Below are 23701 nucleotides of genomic sequence, written 5' to 3'. Positions count from 1 at the left end.
TTTTTTTTTACACTGTTTTAATTTTTTTTATGGAAAAGGGGGGTGATTCAAACTTTTATTAGGGAAGGGGTTAAATGACCTTTATTAACACTTTTTTTTCAACTTTTTTTTGCAGTGTTATAGGTCCCATAGGGACCTATAACACTGCACACACTGATCTTTTACACAGATCACAGGCGTGTATTAACACGCCTGTGATCAATGTAATCGGCGCTTGACTGCTCCTGCCTGGCAGGCACGGAGCAGTCATTCGCCGATCGGACACCGAGGAGGCAGGTAAGGGCCCTCCCGGTGTCCTGTAAGCTGTTCGGGACACCGCAATTTCACTGCGGCGGTCCTGAACAGCCCGAATGAGCAGCCGGGTCACTTTCACTTTATAAGCGACAGTCAGCTTTGACCGCCGCTTCTAAAGGGTTAATACCGCACATCGCCGCGATCGGCGATGTGTGGTATTAGCCGCGGGTCCCGGACGTTGATGAGCGCCGGGACCGACGCGATATGATGTGGGATCGCGGCGCGATCCCGCTTCATATCGCGGGAGCCGGCGCAGGACGTAAATATACGTCCTGCTTTGTTAAGGGGTTAAACAGTGTGTTTTCTATACCAAGAAACTATGCACCTGAAGTTTCCAGTAACTCTCTTAATGGGATTACCTACTAGCCATACAGAAAACAAATTGGCTAGTCTGACATCTAAGGCACCCTGCTGATTCCCTACAATTATTATTTTTCTTTTCGAGTTAAAGAAGGGCTCCCGACTCACCATGCGCAGGGCTCTATCTTTATGAGGCAGGAATGTAATGTTTCTTTTAACAATAATCATCAATGAGTAGTTGTCTTAACCTTCCCTCACTTCTCATGGCAGATCATAAAAGAGCATTACAAAAGATCGCTTCTTTCATTTTTATAAAGGCCTGTGGAAAATGAAAGAAGCAATCTGATTGGTTGCTATGGGCAACTGAACTGCTCTTTCTCTACACAGGTTTTGAAAAATCTTCCCCAAAGAGTATAGAAGAATGCAATTCCTTCCCTTGTGGTAGAAAAAAAAAAATCTGTGCGTTGTCAGACATAAAAATGGGCCTTATTTACTAAGGCTTTTCCGAGTAGATTTTGTAGGGTTTTTGGTGTTACAAGTGTCGTGTGCCCGAATTTCCGACAAAATATCCAAAAAACCCTATGAACTCTAAACTTTAGTCAGTATGGGGTGCCACCTCCGAGATTGCAGGATATAAAATGTAATAGATTAATAGTTTCAATATTTCCCGATCTGATGATACCATTTATGTACATCATTTTTTTTTATTGTGTAGATTTTTCTTGACATAATATATGGGAAAAGGGGATTTTACAACTTGTAATATAATTTTTTTTTTTTAAATGTGAAAAACTTCATAAAACTTTTTTTTTTATTGTGCTTTTATTATTATGCTATTACAGGATACAATAGGGGTATTAAGGGCTGGGTTCACATATATCAGGCATCCGGCATAGTTTCCCTCTGGCGTGCACCAGAGAAAAACTGATGCTAGAACAGATCCCATTCATTTGAATGAGGCAGTTCACAATCATCCAGCTTCCCAATTTTGACGCCAGATGTAGAGATATTGCGAATTGTTCGCCGGCGGACAGTTCCCGGCGAACTGAGCATGTTCGCGTTCACATCGCCAGGCGAACATATGTGAAGTTCGATTTGCCCCCTATACTTTAACATTGCGGTAAACTTTGACCCTGTGAGTCAGAGTCAGCAGACACATTACAGCCAATCAGCAGCAGTCCCTCCCTTCCAGACCCTCCTACCTCCTGCACGGACACCATTTTACCTTCATTCGGCATGCTGCAGGCTTAGAAAGTGGAGGGACAGAGAAGCTGCTCCTGTTGTAATAGGGAAAGCAATAGCTAGGTTGCTACTAGGTGGTGTATTCAGGGTCCACTTTACTCCTAAAGCACTAGTCTAACATCTGCTTTAAAGGGGTACTCTGCCCCAGACATCTTATCCCCTATCCAAAGGATAGGGGACAAGATGTCAGATCGCCGTGGTCCCGTTGCTGAGGAGCCCCGGGATCCTCGCTGCGGCACCCCGCTATCATTACAGCACAGAGCGAGTTCGCTCTGTGCGTAATGACGGGCGATACAGGGGACGGAGCAGCGTGACGTCATGGCTCCGCCCCTTGGGACATCACGGCCCGTCCCCTTAATGCAAGTCTATGACAGGGGGCGTGACGACCACCACGCCCCCTCCCATAGACATGTATTGAGGGGGCATGTCATGACGTCACGAGGGGCGGAGATGTGACGTAACAATGCTCCGGCCCTGTATTTTCCGTAATTACATGCAGAGCAAACTCGCTGGGGCTCCCCAGCAGCGGGACCGCGGCGATCTGACATCTTATCCCCTATCCTTTGGATAGGGGATAAGATGTCTGGGGCGAAACATCGCACTTTATGCTCTGATGCAAATAAAGACCTTGTAGCCTGCACAATACCTTGACTTCGTTTTGGGTGCTGTTTCCTAGAGGAGGAAGTTTTATACATATATATATATATATATATATATACACACACACACACATACATACACACACACGCTCACACAATTATATATATGTGTGTAAGATTTAAGTAGTTAAATGGGCACTGTCATGAAAACAAAAAATTGATATGTTGTAGTACTTAAGTTTAATTAAAAAAAGTGATTTTAAAACAGTTTAAAATCACTTTTAAATCGGCCACTAGGGGTCGCTCTCCTAGTGGCCGAATGCATTCAGCAGTGACGTCACCACTGAATTTCGACTCGATGAAGCCTGGCAACGAGTTGAAATTCAATCACTGCTGTGCTGGCTCCCGCCTGTCAATCAGACAGGCAGGAGTGAGCGCTTTGAAGGAAGAGGACGCGCGCAGGCTCGGGGACAAGGTAAAGTATTATGTTCACTGTATTATGTATACATGTATTATGTATATGTTCAAGTATTTTGTATACTTCTCACCTATACAGTATGCCTCCAGTTTCCCCACTACAACTCCCAGCATGCCCTGGGAGTTGTAGTCGGGAAGCCTGGAGGGACACTGAATAGGTGAACTGAGGGGGAGTGGGTTGAGTGGGGCCGGGGGGGGGGGTTGCAGGCTGTGCGGCTGGGAGGGGGTACTCTGGGTGAACTAAGGGGGAGTGAGTTGAGCGGCGCGACGGGGGCGGGTTGTGGGCTGCGCGGCGGGGAGCGGTATGTGCTCCGGTGTTCACCTATACAGGGTGCCTCCAGTTGTTTCCCCACTACAACTCCCAGTATGCCCTGACAGCCAATAGATGTCAGGGCAAGCTGGGAGTTGCAGTGGGGAAACAGCTGGAGGCACCCTGTATAGGTGAACTACGGGCGGAAGTGCCGTGGTGCCTGCTGGGGAAGTCTGCCTGGTAGTGAGCACACTACCAGGCAGACAAAAAATCATTTTTAATATGTAAAAAAAAAAAAATTAAAGGCAGGGAGGGGGTTAGGGATAGATGGGTAATAGGCAGGGACAGAAAAAAAAAGTGATGGTGGGAGCTACTCTTTAATCTTGTTTCCCTAAGTCTGACAGCAGCACAATGATGGGTAACTGCGCCCCTGAGAGCTTGCAGGACCTTAGGATAATTTTACTAAAAAATAACCTGAGTAACTAGAGCCCCTCCCCCACACAAAGGGATATAAGGCTCACTGTAACCACTCCCCCTGAGTAATTATAACGTATAAGAGGGAGGGAAGCTTGTAGAAACTCCAGTATTTAAGGAACAGAATGTGAAGATATATCAATACATATATGCTCATTGAATGTCTTAGGTATGGACATTGCATATAATACAAAAGGGTAATCCACTAAATAAAGGGAGCAGAAGTTTGTCATTTAAGTTAGCGGCCATAAGATCTATTTCCGGTACTTCCCAGTGGAGTATGATCTGGCTGAAGATCTCTGGATTCAAGGACCATTCTCTTGGAATTGTCATATTCTTGCTCAAACAATCCACTAGAACATTCTGCACTCCCTGATATGGACAGGAGATAACCTCCTTATCCTGGATACTACCCAACCAAAGATCTTCCCCACCTCCAGGAGGAGGACTTGAGATCTGGTGCCTCCTTGTTTGTTTATGTAAGATATGGAGACCATATTGTCTGATCTTATCTGTATTTCTCTCCCTAGAAGGGCTTCAGAGCGTAAAATATTGCTCTAAGTTCTTTGTGGTTGGAGGAAAGAAAAAGTTCTCCCGAATTCCGGACTCCAGAGACTGTTCTGTCTTGTAGGTGAGCTCTTCATCCCGAGCCTGAAGCATCCATTGTGAGAATCATCCATAGTGGTTCTTCTAAAGACCATCCTGTAAATCTGCCACCAACTTACTGGTTTTCTTGCGTTTGTGGATAGCACATGAAGGGTCTATATCAGACAATATTCTGTTTCCTCTGTGAAGGATCTCCGACTGTAGCAGGTAAGGATGCAAACGGCAAAAGAGAAAAAGCCAAGAAACCTCCGAGTTCTGAGGAACACTGGGCAAGGGATCGAAAAAAAACAAGACCACTTTAATGTCCTTCCTGGCTGGTGAGAGATGAAGAGACTGAGAGTCTATTCTGAATCCTCGAGATTGCTGGATGTATTTGGGGATAAATCTGATTTGTCCAGATTGATAATCCAGCCTAGATCTGAAAGGAGGTAATTCCAGATAACAGCAGGTATATCCCCCAGCGCATGCTTATATAAACACAGGGGAGCAAGTAAAAACCATCATGACTGCAGCGATCAGTAATACAAGAGAATTACCTGTACAAAAGTGGCAACCATCCTGCCCAAACCGGAGACAGATAAAAGGCACAGCGCAGCAAGGAGTGCTTTAACAGCAAGGAGTGCGCCAATAACACAAAGCAGAGCTGAGTGAGTCCTATAGTCCTGCTTACAGGACAGAAAAAACTCAGGGGTAGTGGTTACAGGGAGCTTCAGTGCCGTAGCTATATAGGTAGCAAAGGTCGAAAGTGCAATGACCGCCTGGGGGGCCCGCAGGGCCCCCCTGCCACTGCCTTATCCTATACTTATATGCTGCAGCGGTAGGGCCCTGGGCGCAGCCCAACGTGTCATTGCACTATACAGTACAGTACTTATATTTCGCAGCGGTCAGGACCTGGGCGCAGCCCCCCATCTGGGCCCGCCATTGCCAGCACTTTTTTTTAAATTACCCCTAAAACGGCAAGCGATACACGAACAGGCCAGGGGCTGATGGGAATAGATGTGCCCCACGTAGGCACGCACGTCGCTCCAAGCCCCTGACGTGTCACCGGCCTCTGACTCCCGCGATAGCTATGCCCGGCAGTGGAACAGTATCAGCAGCCTCCCCGGTCCCACAGCACTGCACTGCTGATCACCGTGGATCTCCGGGAAGGTGAGGAGACCAGGGATCGGGTGCGGGAGTGGTGTGATGAAAGGGGGAATGAGGACGGGGGGAGGGGGGGTGATTCCAATAATGAGGATGGGGGAGGGGGGGTGATTCCAATATCGAGCATAGGGTCCGGGGGGTGATTGCAATTATGAGGATGGGGTTCGGGGGGGGGGGGGGTAATTGCAATAATGAGGAACGGGGTCGGGGAGAAGAATTGCAATGATGAGCAGAATGAGGATGGGAAATGGGGGGCAGAATTAATGATGAGGAGACTGAGGATGGGGTGCGGGGGGGAAGGATGGAATGATGTGGAGACTGAGGATGGAGTCCCCGGGGGGGGGGTAAATAACAGGATAATGAGGAGACTGAGGGTGGGGTGAGGGGGATATGGAGTGCAGGGGCGAGGATACCAAGGATGGGTGGGGTGGGGGGGTGAGGGTATGGCAGTATTACATTCAAGGGGTACAGTGTGTAGCAGTATTATATTCAGAGGGTACAGTGTGTGGCAGTATTATATTCAGGGGCACAGTGGTTGGCAGTATTATATTCAGGGAGTACAGTGTGTGGCAGTATAATATTCAGGGGCACAGTGGTTGGCAGTATTGTATTCAGGGAGTACAGTGTGTGGCAGTATTATATTCAGGGGGTACAGTGGGTGGCAGTATTATATTCAAGGGGTACTGTGGGTGGCAGTATTATATTCAGGGTACAGTTGTTGCCAGTATTATATCCAGGGGAAACAGTGTGTGGCAGTATTATATTCAGGGAGTACTGTGTGAGGCAGTATTATATTCAGGGGGTACAGTGGGTGGCAGTATTATATTCAAGGGGTACTGTGGGTGGCAGTATTATATTCAGGGTACAGTTGTTGCCAGTATTATATCCAGGGGAAACAGTGTGTGGCAGTATTATATTCAGGGAGTACTGTGTGTGGCAGTATTATATTCAGGGGGTACAGTGGGTGGCAGTATTATATTCAAGGGGTACAGTGGGTGGCAGTATTGTATTCAGGGGTACAGTTGTTGCCAGTATTATATCCAGGGGGTAAAGTGTGTGGCAGTATTATATTCAGGGTACAGTTGTTGCCAGTATTATATCCAGGGGGAACAGTGTGTGGCAGTATCGTATTCATGGGGGTACTGTGTGTGGCAGTATTACCGTATATTTGGGAGTACGGTGTGTGGCAATAATATATTTAGAGGGGACAGTGGTTGGCAGTATTGTGTTCAGGGGGTACAGCATTATAATGATTATTGTGTTTATACAGAGTATGAGGATCTGCTGACAAATTAAGAAACCAATGATGTTCTGGCATCAGACTCTGCAGAGAAGATGGAGCTGGAAGACGTCCTGGTGTCTGGACCAGATGGAGAAGAAAAGAAAAGACAGCAGAGAAGACGTCACTCAGGTCAGTGATGTCATTGTGTGTTCTGTCTCACCCAACCTGTGGCTCTCCAGCTGTTATAAAACGGCAACATTCATAATGCCTGAGGCTCTCTAGACATGATGGGAGTTGTAGCTTTGCACCATCTGGAGAGCCAATTGAACCAAGGTGATTGGTGGGGTCCTGCCCTGTCTGTAAGTGACTTATATCACTTTGTATTCTCCTGACTGTGTCTCATCAGTGCTGTGGCCACTGATCTTGTTGTGCGGCCGAGTAAGGGGTCATCAGGGAGTAGGGAAGCGGGTCATCAGGGAGTAGGGGGGCCCAGGACAATTTTTTGCATCGGGGCCCTATGATTTCTAGCTATGCCCCTGGGGAGCTTTATATCCCCTTGTAGGGGGGAGGGGCTCTAGTTACTCAGGTTGTTTTTTAGAAAAATTATCCTAAGGTCCTGCAAGCTCACAGGGGCAGAGTTACCCATCATTGTACTGCTGGCAGACGAGAGGGAAGAATATATTTACGTACACACACACACCTATACAGTGACCCCCCAACTTATGATGGCCCTGACATATGATCATTTCAACATATGATGGCCTCTCAGAGCCCATCGTATGTTGAAGGCAGCATTGACATATGATGCTGCTGTGTGTCGGGGCCATCGTACAAACAGCTATCTGACAGCGCAGACAACTTCAGCAACCTCCTGTTACTCACATGCTGTCCTGCTAACTCACGCAGGTTTCCACTGTGAGCTCCGTGTAAGCCCCCCCCCCCCCCCCGTGCAGCCATAGCTAATAGCCTGCAGCATCTTGCTGCAGGCATCCAATGAGCTGCTGGCTGCCCTCTCCTTCCTTTCCTATAGAGCTGTAGTTGGCAGGATCGTAATGGAGGACATTCTGTCCCCCCTGAAGGTATTTAAAGAACTGTACAGTACTGTATGCGATGTCACACATCACATACAATACATATACACACTATACACCCCATACATCAATGTTTCCCTATCAGTGTGCCTCCAGCTGTTGCAAAACTATAACTCCCAGCATGCCCAGACAGTCAATGGCTGTACATGCATGCTGGGAGTTGTAGTTGTGCAACAGCTGGAGGCACCCTGGTTTGTTAAACACTCCCCATACACTCCACATACAATGGTCATCCCAGAACCAATTAGCAGTTTCCCATAGAGATATGTATTCAACATACAATGGTTCCGAGGCCCCAGAACCAATTACCATTTTTGCATAGACATATGTACTCGACATATGATGGTTTCAACATATGATGGTTCTCCTGGAACCAATTAATATCATATGTTGAGGGACCACTGTATATACAATCATGGCTGCAAATTTTGGCACCTCTGACATTTTTCAGGAAAATGAAGTATTTCTCACAGAAAAGTATTGCAGTAACACATGTTTTGCTATACACATGTTTATTCCCTTTGAGTGTATTGGAACTGAACCAAACAAGGGAGTAAAAAAAGCAAATTGGATACACCAAACTCCCAGAAATGGTCTGGACAAAATTATTGGCACCCTTAACTTAATATTTGGTTGCACACCCTTTGGAAAAAAATAACTGAAATCAGTCGCTTCCTATAATCATCAATAAGCTTCTTACACCTCTCAGCCGGAATGTTGGACCACTCTTCCTTTGCAAACTGCTCCAGGTCTCTCTTATTGGAAGGGCACCTTTTCCCAACAGCAATTTTAAGATCTCTCCACAGGTGTTCAATGGGATTTAGATCCGGACTCATTGCTGGTCACTTCAGAACTCTCCAGCGCTTTGTTCCCATCCATTTCTGGATGCTTTTTGACGTATGTTTGGGGTCATTGTCCTGCTGAAAAACCCAAGATCTCGGATGCAAACCCAGCTTTCTGACACTGGGCTGTGCAGTGCGACCCAAAATCCGTTGGTAATCCTCAGATTTCATGATGCCTTGAACCTCCACCATATTTCACTGTATATAAAAAGACAAAAAGACAGGTGCGCTCCTAGTGCAGACAGTTTTATCGTTTAGGCTTCAATGTGCGCAAAAAATGGGAGGCTTACCGGATAATGTTGTGCTTAAAGCACAACACCTCTGCAGGCATATAGAATCGCAAATGAAGTGGAGGTCAGCAGCCATGGTTTCCTTTCCAGGTCCCTCTCAGTCGGCTGGATAATTGATGAGCAGTGGTGGATATAATCCAGGAAAAATAGGAATTACCATTGGGCGCTTCTCCTCCTAGGACATACATAGGCAGCAGTCCATGTCGGGTTAACAGAGTATCTTTATTTGCAACTCACTTGAGTTGCAAATAAAGATACTCTGTTAACCCTACATGGACTGCTGCCTATGTATGTCCTAGGAGGAGAAGCGCCTGATGGTAATTCCTATTTTTCCTGGATTATATCCACCACTGCTCATATTTCACTGTAGGTACTGTGTTCTTTTCTTTTGTAGGTACTCTGTCCGTTTTTGGTAAGCAGTAGAACGATGTGCTTTATCAAAAAGCTCTATCTTGGTCTGATCTGGCCACAAGATATTTTCCCAGAAGGATTTTGGCTTACTCAAGTTCATTTTGGCAAAATGTAGTCTTGCTTTTTTATGTCTGTGTCAGCAGTGGGGTCCTCCTGGGTCTCCTGTCATAGCGTTTCATTTCATTTAAATGTCGACGGATAGTTTGCGCTGACACTGATGCTCCCTAAACCTGCAGGACAGCTTGAATATCTTTGGAACTTGTTTGGGGCTGCTTATCCACCATCAGGACTATCCTGCGTTGACACCTTTCATCAATTTTCTCTTCCGTCCATGCCCAGGGAGATTAGCTACAGTGCCATGGGTTGCAAACTTCTTGATAATGTTGTGCACTGTGGACAAAAGCAAATCTAGATCTCTGGAGATTGACTTGTAACCTTGAGATTGTTCATATTTTTCCACAATTTTGGTTCTCAAGTCCTCAGACAGTTCTCTTCTCCTCTTTCAGTTGTCCATTCTTAGTGTGGCACACACAGACACACAATGCAAAGACTAAGTGAACTTCTCTCCTCACCTGCTTTCAGGTGTGATTTTTATATTGCCCACACCTGTTACTTGCCCCATGTGAGTTTAAAGGAGCATCACATGCTTGAAACAATCTTATTTTTCCACAATTTTGAAAGGGTGCCAATAATTTTGTCCAGACAATTTTTGGAGTTTGGTGTGACATAATGTACAATTAGATTTTTTCCTCCTTTTTTTGGTTTAGTTTCAATACACACAAAGGGAATAAACATGTGTATAGCAAAACATGTGTTACTGCAATCCTTTTCTGTGATAAATACTTCATTTTCTTGAAAAATGTCTGGGGTGCCAACATTTACGGCCATGACTGTGTATTTATTTATATATATAAATATATATATATATATATATATATATATATATATACACACACACATACACACACACATAGATGAATATATTTAGGCACACACATATATGAATATATATACACACACATATGTGAATATATTTACACACACACACACACACATATATATATATATATATATATATATATATATATATATATATATAAACATGCACATATATATATATATATATATATATATAAATATATTTCCACACACACACATATATATGAATATATTCACACACACATATATATGAATATATTTACACACACATATATGAATATATTTACACACACATCACACGCACACATATAAATAAATATATTTACACACACACATAGATATATGAATATATTTACACACACATGTACATGAATATATTTAAACACACATATATGTGAATTTATTTACACACACATATATGATTATATTTACACACACATATATATATAAATATAGTTACGCACACATATATATGAATATATTTAAACACACACAGATATATGAATATATTTACGCACACATATATATATAAATATTTTACACACACACACACACACATAGATATATGAATATATTCACACACACACACACATATATATGAATATATTTACACACACGCACACACATATATTAATATATTTACACACACATATATATGAATATATTTGCACACACACATATATGAATATATTTACGCACACACACACACACACACATATATATGAATATATACACACACAAATATATGAATATATTTTCACACACATAAATATATTTACACACACACACACATATATATATATATATATGTGTGTGTGTAAATATATATATATATATATATGTGTGTGTGTGTAAATATATTCATATATATATATATATATATATATATATATATGTATATGAATATATTTACACATACATAAATATATTTACACACATATATATAAATATATATATATATATATATATACTAATATATTTACACACACACACACACACATATATATGAATATATTTACACACATACACATATATATTAATATATTTACACACACATATATATGAATCTATTTACACACACACATATATGAATATATTCACACACACACACACACACACATATATATATATATGACTATATTTACACACACATACATATATATGAATATATTTACACACATATATATGAATATATTTACACACACACATATGTGAATATATTTACACACACACATATATGAATATATTTACACACACACACATATATGAATATATTTACACACACATACATATATATGACTATATTTACACACACACACACACACACACACATATATATGAATATATTTACACACAAACATATATATGAATATATTTACACACATATATGAACATATTTACACACACAAACATATATATGAATATATTTACACAAACATATATATGAATATATGTACATACACACACACACATATATATGACTATATTTACACACACACACACGAATATATTTACACACACACACACACATATATATGACTATATTTACACACACACACATATGAATATATTTACACACACACATATATATGACTATATTTACACACACATATGAATATATTTACACACACACACACACACACACATATATATGACTATATTTACACACACACACACATATGAATATATTTACACACACACATATATATGACTATATTTACACACACACATATATATGAATGTATTTACACACACATATGAATATATTTACGCACACACACACACACACACACACATATGAATATATTTACACACACACACACATATGAATATATTTACACACACATATATATGAATATATTTACACACACATATGACTATATTTACACACACACACACACACACACATATATATGAATATATTTACACACACACATATGAATATATTTACACACACACACTCACACATATGAATATATTTACACACACACATATGAATATATTTACACACACACACTCACACATATGAATATATTTACACACACACACACACACACACATATATGAATATATTTACACACACATGCTTTTTCTAACTTGCCAGTTTTCCAAAGTCCTGTGCAGTCCAGCGACCTCTAGAGGCCGTTTCCTCTCTCCATGTGTTGCCTTTGCTCCACCTCATGTGGGTGTGTGAATGGTTATACATATACTACGGTAGAATGAGAGTTTTCTCCAGTGCAAGGCAGGAGAAACTTGGGACAAGGGGAACTTTGGGAAACTTACAAGCCAAGCAGGACATTGCACCTATATGATTTTTTCTTTTTGTGTAGAATGATATTTCAGTTTTGTATTTTTGGTAACTTTTTCTCTTTTTAACCTATTTTGACATTTCAGAAGACTGGACATAACTTGTGTTATTTTGATTTGCTTTTTGTACACTGTGGATGCTAGGAAGAGGTTGTGGAGACTTGCTGGATGGTAGTGGTCCTTGTTGTGGTCCTAGTAGTCCTGGAGCTGTGATGTCAGTGTGAGAGGAGACTGTCAGGGGATCACTCGGGGCAGGCGTCACATCCAAGGAGGAGAGACAGCACACCACTCTGGATTATACATCTCACCTCATTCCATTAAGAAGCCTTAAATCCCTCGCTATGTCTGAGAGCAGAAAGAAGGAAGGAAAGGGGAATAAGAAAGGGAAAAAGGATCGGAAGAAAAATGAGGGAAATCCAAGTGAGTTGTGTTTCTTTCTATGTCCAGTGATCCTATATGTGTTCCCAATCCTTGTAAATATATGGTGTGCCCTGTAGGATATCACAGCTAGCACATGCTGCTGGGATTACCAGGTCACTACTGTCACAGTGCGGATAGAACACTCCATCTGCTTTCCTAACCTGCCCTCTAGTGATGAAATGACAGATCTGGAGAGAAGGAATTCCCCTACTCTGCTGTGATCTACCACAACTTACAGAATTGCTGCATCATGTGTTAAGGGTGTCTTCCACCAGCTGACAGCAGTGCCCTAGTGACTATGCCAGTGTTTTCCAACCAGGGTGCCTCCAGCTGTTGCTAAACTACAACTCCCAGCATGCCCGGACAGCCGAAGGCTGTCCGGGCATGCTGGGAGTTGTATTTTTGCAACAGCTGGAGGCACCCTGTTTTTTTTTTTTTTTTAAATCTTCTGCTGCACCATAATGGAGCATCTGTGTTGTAGATCTGATTGTTTCCTTAATGTCATCTGACTTGCTGTAAAATGATCCAACATTATAGTCAGTTAGAGCAAAAAAATGTCAGTGGACAGGGCTACATTTAGAATGCTGTCCGGGCATTCTGGGAGTTGTAGTTTTGCAACAGCTGGAGGCACCCTGGTTTAAAAAATATATATATTCTGCTGCATCATAATGAAGCATATGTGTTTTAAATCTGATTGTTTCCTTAATGTCATCGGACTTGCTGTAAAATGATCACACATTATAGTCAGTTAGAGTAAAAAAAAAAATGTCAGCGGACAGAGCTACATTTAGAAAGCTGTCCGGGCATTCTGGGAGTTGTAGTTTTGCAACAGCTGGAGGCACCCTGGTTTAAAAAAAAAAATTCTTCTGCTGCACCATAATGAAGCATCTATGTTTTAAATCTGATTGTTTCCTTAATGTCATGTGACTTGCTGTAAAATGATCACACATTATAGTTAGTTAGAGCACAAATAAAATGTCAGCGGACAGGGCTACATTTAGAAAGTCTCTTTAGGTTTGTCCTGAGGATCTGAAGTGAGAGTGACTCCTTAAACACACTTATTATCAGGAGGATCAGACCATTTCCTACGTCACTTTCATGTCTCCTTTCAGCTGGTGTGAACCTTCAGAGGCAGCATAGAACCATGTTGAGACAAGTTCTTGTCGGATATTAATCATTGACAGATGAGCTAGTAAACGTAGGGATATTTGCGCTTTTTTTCTCCATGTCCAGAAACGGATTGTTTGTTTGTGATCAATATTATGACTTGTAAACAGGGCTCAAGTCCTGCAGGAACTGAGTTCCCGCATTTTTTCACAGCTGGAACACTGTTCCCATTAGCAGGAGCAGCTTTTGAGTGGAAATCTTGGGTGAGTTCCTGCACTTTTTATTCCTAGGACTTGTAAATGTAATGTACAGTAGAGGGAAATAAGTCCTCAATGGCATTGGTTAAGCCATGACGCGATTGTCGATTGCAATTTTTGGTGCATTCTGATTATCTGCAGTCCTATGTAAATCCACCTGCGCTGTGAGTGAACTGTGAAAAGAGACATATTCACGAAGGAAAGTATTGATGCATTATTTGTGTAGTGACAATGGGGGGGTAGATATGAAAAGTGGAGAAGGTGAACGTCTTTTTTACTCCATTCATTCTCGCGGTGGAAACTGTGTACCTGCGCCAAATTTATTACACAACGCAGGGCATGTGATAAATCTGGTGCTGATCACATTTCTATGTCAATACTCTACTTTGTATGGTGATTCCTCTTTTTTAGTCATGAGCGGCAGGGACCATATTAGAATTTGCGATATTTCGCGAATATAGTGACAATAATTCGTCCTATGTTCGCGAAATGCGCATCTTCGCTATGTTTGTTCACTCAATTGGCATAAAAATTCACATTTGAAAAAAAAAAAGAATATTCGTCATGATGAATATATAGCACTATATTCTAAATATTTGCAATAAAAATTTGCATTACGAATATCCGTGCTCAACACTACTCTTTTTTTGTGCAACTTTTTATCCCATGCGACAAATGTGCGACTTTTTTTTAATAATGCTGCCACAGTTTCTAAGCCATCTGAGGACTGGTGTAGAATTGCACCTAAATAAGCGTAGATGCGCCAAAATATGCGACAAACTGAAAAGTCACACATAATATAATCCTGACCACTATGTGATTTCAACTGAAATCAATACTTCCAACGTCACATTGTAAAAAAAAATGTTCTTTATGGTTTGGTGCAAAACATTGTCGTAAAAAGCGACTGCACCATAAAATAGAGACAAACTACAGCCCAAATAATGGAATAAAAGGTTGTATACATACCCCTCAATGCCTGTCACAATAAGATGGATACACAAAAATAACTATAGCGTTTAGTACTGCATTTCAGCTAACTAGACCCAGGCTGGGAGTTCTGCAGCAGTCCACAGTTTGGATGCCACTGACGTATATGTTTACTCTTTACACGTGTCGACTATGCTGCAGACATGGTCACATTCTGAATTGTTGCAGAAATTTCTGCTACATAAAGGTCCACTCTGCGCATCTAGATGCGGTTACTTTTGATACATGTGCTGAATGAAATAGCGGTAGAAATGTCAGCAATAAATTTGCCACGTGTGAATATACACGAACTGACTTTGCTCAGGGCAGTTCTTTATCCAGGACTTTGGGAGATACCTACCTCGGAGTGCTTACCACTGAGTGATGGATTTACATGCTTAAAAGGGTTCCCAGGTTTAGACTGAGGCAATCTTCTCTTAATCCTGTTTCCTCAGCAAGAAAGCTGTAGCTGCGTATTCTGTAGATGCCAGGTCTAATGTCTTACAAGCTTATGTTTTCAAGATTTGACCTTGGAAATTCTCCACTTTTTCTGTTGTCCTGTATGATCACGTCTACTGTGCGCACTGAACACATTTCTGAATTTTTGACATATTTAAGCAACTATTTGGTAAATGTAATAATTGTGGATCTTTTGATGTTAAATATTGAAGCGTCAGGTAGAAATTTGCTACATAATATATCCTAGGCTTGGATTGTTTGAGGATTTGGCTGGCAAAGCCTCTACTACTTCTACCTGTAGTTCCAGTTCTGTAGCCCTAAATCTGTAGTGGTAAGTCCTTTAGTACTACACAAATGACCTGTATTGATGACAGAACAGATGTGTTACTATTCTACAATGCACTTTGGTCCTGAGAGCAGCACTTATTACTTGAAGGGCTTCCACAGATGAAAAGCACATCGACAAAAACCAATGTCAATGCATTGTATGAACCCATTGATCCCCCTAATCTGCTAACTGCAATACATAATATATGTCCTAGATAGTGATGAGCGGCATAGGCCATATTTGTATTTGCGATATTTTGCGAATATATGGATGAATATTTGTCGTATATTTGCGAAATTCGCATATTCGTTATATTGAGCCCTCCCTTCTTTAATGGTATAGGGAACTATGACTAGTTCATTAACTCTGTGATTTTTTGCCCATTGAAGCCAATAGGCCCATTGTGGTCTATGGGGATCTCGCAGCATGTAACATATAAAGATAAGCAGGACTGTCTTGGCAGCACAGTGGATGGAAGACCACCACTGGTTTGAGTCCCGGGGTGGGACAGAGTGTTGTGGTTAAACTTTACTTTCCTGAAAAAGCTGCTGTGTTGCCCATAGCAACCAATCAGATTGCTTCTTTCATTTTGGAAAAGGCCTCTGAAAAATGAAGGAAGCAATCTGATTGGTTGCTATGGGCAACTCAGAAACTTTTCCTCTGGACAGGTTTTGATAAATCTCCCTCTATTGTGGAGATTCATCAAAACCAGTGTAGAGGAAGAGTTGTGCAGTTGCCCATAGCAACCAGTGTAGAGGAAGAGTTGTGCAGTTGCCCATAGCAACCAACCAGATTGCTTCTTTCATTTTTGAAAAGGCCTCTGAAAAATGAAGGAAGCAATCTGATTGGTTGCTATGGGCAGGAAAGTAAAGTTTAACCACAACACTGTAGCACTCTGTCCCTCCCCGGGACTCGAACCAGTGGTGGTCTCCCATCCACTGTGCTGCCAAGACGGTTTTACATGCCGTGAGATCCCCATAGACCACAATGGGCCTATTGGTTTCAATGGGAAAAAAAACACAGAATTAATGCACTAGTCATAGTTCCCTATACCATTAAAGAAGGGAGGGCTCAATATTTGCGAATATGCGCATAAATTTTTGCATATGCGCAAAAAAATATATATATATTCGTAATTACGAATATATAGTGCTATATTTGTAATATTGGCGAATTTGCGAATATGCGATATTCGCGATTAAAATTCGAATTGCGAATATTCGCGAGCAACACTAGTCCTAGATAGGCCTTATTTATACAAACAGAATCTGTGACAGATTACAGTATATGAAATATCGTCTACCATTAAGATTTGTCTAACAAGATGAACACTGAGTGCAATGCACTTGATGCATTTACAAAGTGTCCGAGGAATGCCATTGTTTTAGGAATAGGTTTAATTGTCCTGCACGGTGGACAACACCACCCGCATCCCTTCATGCACAGACATGGTCCAGACTGGGTGATGATGCAGTCAGGACATAAAGCACATCCACGTTGCAGATGGGCTGGATCTTTGCATGATGACAACTGGTGCCTAATGTTCCCCGGTGCCATATGTCTACCGAAGCTGTGTGACTATAAAAAAGACTTGGATGGAAAGGTCCCCCCTATGTTGTTTTTCTTGTATCAAAGTTTTTTTTTTATCATTATACCTTCTATCATTATAAAACACATTGCATTCTTAAGGGAAATGGCACTTTTTTCAGTAGCTTATCGGAATGATCTCTGTCTTAAAGATGTTGTCAGCATTGAAATCAGGACAAAACATGACTTGAAGCCTCCAGGGCTGGCATTCCTGTGGACAATGACCTGCTTACTGAACAGAAGGGAGATGGACGCAGAGTCTGTCTTAGTTGCATATTGTTTTTTTTTCTTCTAATGGGTGGCAGGATTTGTATATGGTGGGATAGAAGTGTTGCTTGTTGTGGCTTATCCTCTGTGTTTGTGTTTAGAGCCCTTAGCTTTATTGTGCATAATTATAATATCCTCCCTTATATCCGCCCTTAGAACATCCATTGCCTCCAGATAGAATTGCTTGGATCAGACAATCCGGGGCTTTGGTTTTCTTTTATTTACCTTTTTACCCTGAAGTTGTTTCTTCAGTTGACTATGTGTGAATTGATTCAGGACAACATTCTCCCTGCGTGCGCTGCAGAGTCATGTCACATGTTGTGTTCTCTATACATTCCATAATATAAGCATACAACATAATTGCTGACAGCAATTTCCATGCAAAATATCCTGGTCTTGTGAACACTGACTCCATGATAGTATATGACATTTCACTAATTCTTAACTTCAAGACTGACATAGGAATGTGTATGAATGGGTCCTTCCACACATTAAGTCCTATAAAGAATTTGCTGTCAATTTCCAGCTTGATGGGTGAACCTTGAGTGCACATCAGTCAATGATTTACATTCTTGGGCTCCCTGGCAACACAAATGGAAGTGATGGACCTCTTTCCAATAATACCCCCATCAGTTTTCATCAACTGTTACTTAAATGTTTGTTTTAGTTTCTATTAACTTAAACAAATTAAAAAGTTAGTTTCACAATTCTAAAAACTAAAGGGCATAACTATATGGAGTGTAGAGTTTATGGGGGAGATTTATCAAAACCTGTGCAGAGGAAAAGCTGCTGATTTGCCAATAGCAACCAATCATATCACTTCTTTCATTTTTCAGAGGCCTTATCAAAAATGATTGGTTGCTATGGGCAACTCAGCAACTTTCCCTCTGGACAAGTTCTCCAATGTGTATATCAAGGCAATAGAGCCTGATGGAGCTTAAAAGGTCACTTTTGCCCAATATGTGGAGACCTGTTCAATAAATGATACAAAATTCAAGGGCCGGGTTAGGTGGGGTTCACATAGATTAGGCGCCTGGCATAGTTTCCCTCTGGCGTACACCTGACCTGGGAAACTGATGCTAGAACTGATCCCATTCATTTGAATGGGACAGTTCACAATCATTCAGCGTCTCAATTTTGATGCCGGGTGGTTGGACACGGTGGAGAGCACTGGACACTGCCTTCCAGAAACAATGAATGCCAAATGCCATACAACAGATGACAACTTGTCATCAGTTGTGGCATCAGTTGCATCCAGAGTCCGGATGCCGGACATATGTGAACCCAGCCTTAGAGATGTCGCATTGGTCCCTGTTACACCTCTGTAAGCAGTCATTCTATTCCACCTACATGGGCCCAATTTATTACTGTTCTATCACTTCTGCATTCTGATTTTCTGCACAGGTAACAAGTAGTGAAGAGTGCATTGCCCAATGCGATAGTCTCATCTTTACTTTAAAAAGGGGCTCCTATCATCAGATAAACCCAAGATGGTACGGCATCCATGACATCAACTAGCACCAAGAAGCGGTGCACCCAATAGAAGGTGACAAACTTTCTCTGACCAAATAAAATCTACCATGTGTGTGGTCAGCCTATTGTAAGATTTAACTAGAGCAACAACGATAGTGAGAATGTCTGGTTTTGGCTGCAACTAAATTTAAAGTGGAAGGTAAACCCCCCAGGATTGGGATTTGGTCTCATTTTTTCATAATCATACTAAGAATCTGAACTGTCCCCTTCCTGACATTACTACAAATAATCCATATTTCACATCAAATACATTTCTTCTAGTAATTCATTTGCTTTACTGTTCTTTGTGATATATATGATGCTAAGGACCGGTGTTATAGCTTGTAAATTTCAGTATTTACTGACGATCAGTCTGTGGTTTATTGACCATAGAACACATCATTGGCTCATGCTTTTAAAACTTAACTAGAAAACCTAATAATCTCACTCAAATGCCAGTGGGGAGAAGTTATGCCCTATAAAGGCAACTTCATTTACTGATAAATGATCTTGTAAAAATATTGTCAATAGCAATTTATTCACTTAGCAGCTCAGCCTAAAGCACAAAGCAGACTACTCTACATCCCATGGTGGTGTAATACCAGCAGCTGACACTTGTTTACAAGCAGTAACATAGGCACTACCAAGAAAATAGTTATGGTAGATACTATTACTAATACAAAATATAGTGATTAGTCTTTATAATTTAGAGTAAATGGTAAAATAATAGTGTTTTATCCTTAAAAAAAAAAAAAAAAATATATATATATATATATATATATATATATATATATATATTACAGTGAAATGTATCATATCAGAACTTGTTTGCCTTAAGCTTTTTTCATAGAAATGCGCATATGACACAATAGGAGACATCCACCCCCCTGATTATGGTCATAAAACATAAAAATAGTATAGAAGTTAAAAAGAAACATCAAACAGGTTTCAAAGTAAAATGGTTACTGTCTAATTAGGAAAGTCCTTTTGAAGTACTTTATAAAGTTAACACCTGTCGATAAAAGTATTTGAGAGACAACTATTTTTATCAACTAGTAAATGTTTTTCAAAGGCAAGTAGGAAAGAATAAAGAAAGCTTTTTAATGTAGACAAATGTTTATTTCATTCCTATGCGTAAGATATTATGTGATGAAAGGATATAAAACTGCTTTTAATTCAGATATGGCTATTGGATGGATGTTTTGTTCATAGTCTCTAGTTCAGATATGGCTATTGGGTGGATGTTTTGTTTATAGTCTCTAGTTCAGATATGGCTATTGGGTGGATGTTTTGTTCATAGTCTCTAGTTCAGATATGGCTATTGGGTGGATGTTTTGTTTATAGTCTCTAGTTCAGATATGGCTATTGGGTGGATGTTTTGTTTATAGTCTCTAGTTCAGATATGGCTATTGGGTGGATGTTTTGTTTATAGTCTCTAGTTCAGATATGGCAATTGGATGGATGTTTTGTTTATAGTCTCTAGTTCAGATATGGCTATTGGATGGATGTTTTTTTTATAGTCTCTAGTTCAGATATGGCTATTGGATGGATGTTTTGTTTATAGTCTCTAGTTCAGATATGGCTATTGGATGGATGTTTTGTTTATAGTCTCTAGTTCAGATATGGCTATTGGGTGGATGTTTTGTTCATAGTCTCTAGTTCAGATATGGCTATTGGATGGATGTTTTGTTTATAGTCTCTAGTTCAGATATGGCTATTGGATGGATGTTTTGTTTATAGTCTCTAGTTCAGATATGGCTATTGGGTGGATGTTTTGTTCATAGTCTCTAGTTCAGATATGGCTATTGGGTGGATGTTTTGTTTATAGTCTCTAGTTCAGATATGGCTATTGGGTGGATGTTTTGTTTATAGTCTCTCGAAAAATGAAGTACTCAAGTGGTTGTAACATAAAGTAGAATATGGACAAATGGAGCAATAATAATGAATACATTTTAATCTTAGAGGAGTTGTCTGGTGATAGAAAATCAAAATAAAACATATGACTGGGTGCACTACAAAAATACAACAAAAGAAGTGATACGCACTTCTCTAAATCCTCCGCAGCTGCTCTCGGAAGCCTTTCAAACAGTAGCGGCATGGGATTGGGAAAGGTGAGTAGGACTTCATTATTTGACAGTGCCCCCTGTCTTTCCTTAAATAAAAAAAGCTATTGCCAGACAATCCCTTTAAAGTATTGATCAGCATCACTTAGATAAATATTCTGACATGGATATGTAAGGTGTGTAATCCTTAGGTAAAGTTCACATCTGCGTCGGAGTATTGTTCAGGAGCAGAGTATGTGTCAGATACAGAAAACAAAGCTAGATAGTCCATTGCACAACGGATACAAATGGGTCCTGATCCCATTTAAAGTAGGTAGGGCCCGTCGATATCCATTGTGCAATGCCCCATCCAGCTCCCTTGTTCGTCTGTGAAGGAGCACCCAAAAGGTGCCTGTTGTTTTACTTGAATTAAGCGTAGAAAAACAAGTCAACTCCGCTCATTTCACGTCATATAAACACATTCAGCAAAGAGTTTTTAACCACTGATGTCAATGAGGCTTTACTGTACCTTGTTAGTTGGAACTGTTTGCTGGCTTAGTAACCATGAAGCCCTCCTTTCTGGGTCCAGTCAGGAGAAGAAGCCCAATGTAAGCAATGGCCAAGGGAAAGCCCCGATGCTGACTCAGGGACATTGTTGTGGTGCAAGTTAGCATGACTGAGAGTTCAAAACAGCTGATTAGTCTGGTTAGCCAGTGACTGGAGTGAAGCCTACACCTAAAGGATAGAGGTCTAGATTAAAGACCACATGTTGGCCATGCAATAGGAGCTAATCCTGAAATGGCAGTGCCATAAGCCTTTGAGGAGTTCATGCACCAAATGGAGGGAGGGGGGGGGGGGGGGAGAGTGGATTGCTACCAATGATCCTTCCATCTCACCTTATTTATTGAGCTGAAGAGAAAGTTCAGTATGTGTCCATCTACAGTCCATCTACTGAAAGCATGCCGCATAAAGGGCTAGTGTGCGGAATCTCCAGGTCCATCTCCATCTACCATACCATCTCCAGTTGAGTGTGGAGTGTGGAAATGTGGCCGGAATGTCTATCTACCCCTGTGCATTGACTATAGAGGTTATGACTGCTATGTCCCCAGGTCCTTTGCCTGACATGTATAAATGGGTGGGGGTTGAGTATATGTATCATTGCCTTGGCATAGCAGCCATAGGATTCAGAAATGCAAATTTTCGGCCACCATCATTTTTCCCTAATCATTGAGTAAATCTTTATTATTTTTCTTTACATCATCCGGAAAAAGAAAAAACATATGGAATAACTTAAAATCCTTTCTTATCTTTTCTTTGATGTATGCTACACAACTAGTAAACAATGTTTTGGGTCCTAACTGGGATTTTTTTTGTACTTGCCATGAATTAAAAGTGGAAACACGTGGTAAATATGGCCAGGGATTATAGAAGAGGAAGACTAGAGGCCAAATGATAAGTCTCATATCATTTCCAGATTATGGGTGCTTAAAAAGTATGCAGCATGTTTATCATTAAAGAGGTTTAAAGATCCGACTTCACCATTTTACCCATCCGATATAATGATAGGATGTATATGATAATTGTCCATTGCTTACATATGGAGGAGATTGCAGAGTCCTCTTGTATGTTTGCGATGGGCAGCTTGAGAATAAGAAAATCATTTTAATATAAGGTGGAATTGGACAACTGTATTTTGGTGCTAAATAAAGTGATTTCCACATTTCATATTAAGACAGTGTTTCTCAACCAGGGTGCCTCCAGCTGTTGCACAACCACAACTCCCAGCATGCCCGGACAGCCGAAGGCTGTCCGGGCATGCTGGCAGTTGTAGTTTTGCAACAGCTGGAGGCACCCTGGTTGAGAAGCACTGTATTAAGAAACGGAGTAAGCTACACATTTTTGTTGTAAATTGTTCAAACCAGCCATCGATAGGTAGTATAATTCCCTTTTTTATTCTTCAAGATTTTGCTGCCATCTTGTGGCTCAGATAATTTTATATCGTCAATTCCCTACATTTATTTACATAGGAGTAAACCTTTTTTTTTTCACGGTCTCTGACAGAAAAGCAGTTTCCAACCGGCAAGCAAGATTCATTTATAGTTTAGAAGATTGACAGCTTTTGCCCAATTCTCCTTTTTGGCCAGTTAAATAGCGAAACGCAAGGGCTACGGAGCCGCACATTTCTATAGTTTCTTTATGACCAAATCTCTGGAGAGGAACACCATTTCCCACTTCCAAATGATGTGGAACCAATCGGTTTTATCTT

At 40.9% G+C, this 23701-nt stretch overlaps 1 protein-coding gene across 2 annotated transcripts in view; it reads left to right on the top strand.

The window, feature by feature from the left end:
* The first annotated feature begins 6734 nt into the window (after positions 1–6734).
* The window catches only part of NRG1 (neuregulin 1), a 155544-nt gene continuing 138577 nt past the window's right edge, over positions 6735–23701 (top strand). The window contains exons 1-2 of one of the 2 annotated variants that reach the window (XM_056569326.1): positions 6735–6796; positions 12632–12907. In XM_056569326.1, coding sequence (XP_056425301.1) covers positions 12829–12907 — 79 coding nt within the window. In that variant the 5' untranslated portion in view covers positions 6735–6796; positions 12632–12828. Of the gene's footprint in view, positions 6797–12317; positions 12908–23701 lie in introns of those variants that run through there. The other variant, XM_056569335.1, reaches the window with a different exon arrangement.

The sequence above is a fragment of the Hyla sarda genome, chromosome 1 (genome assembly GCF_029499605.1).
Source record: "Hyla sarda isolate aHylSar1 chromosome 1, aHylSar1.hap1, whole genome shotgun sequence".
Lineage (NCBI taxonomy): Eukaryota > Metazoa > Chordata > Amphibia > Anura > Hylidae > Hyla > Hyla sarda.
The sequence above is the reverse complement of the archived record's forward strand: the minus strand, read 5'-3'. Positions and strand labels throughout refer to the sequence as shown.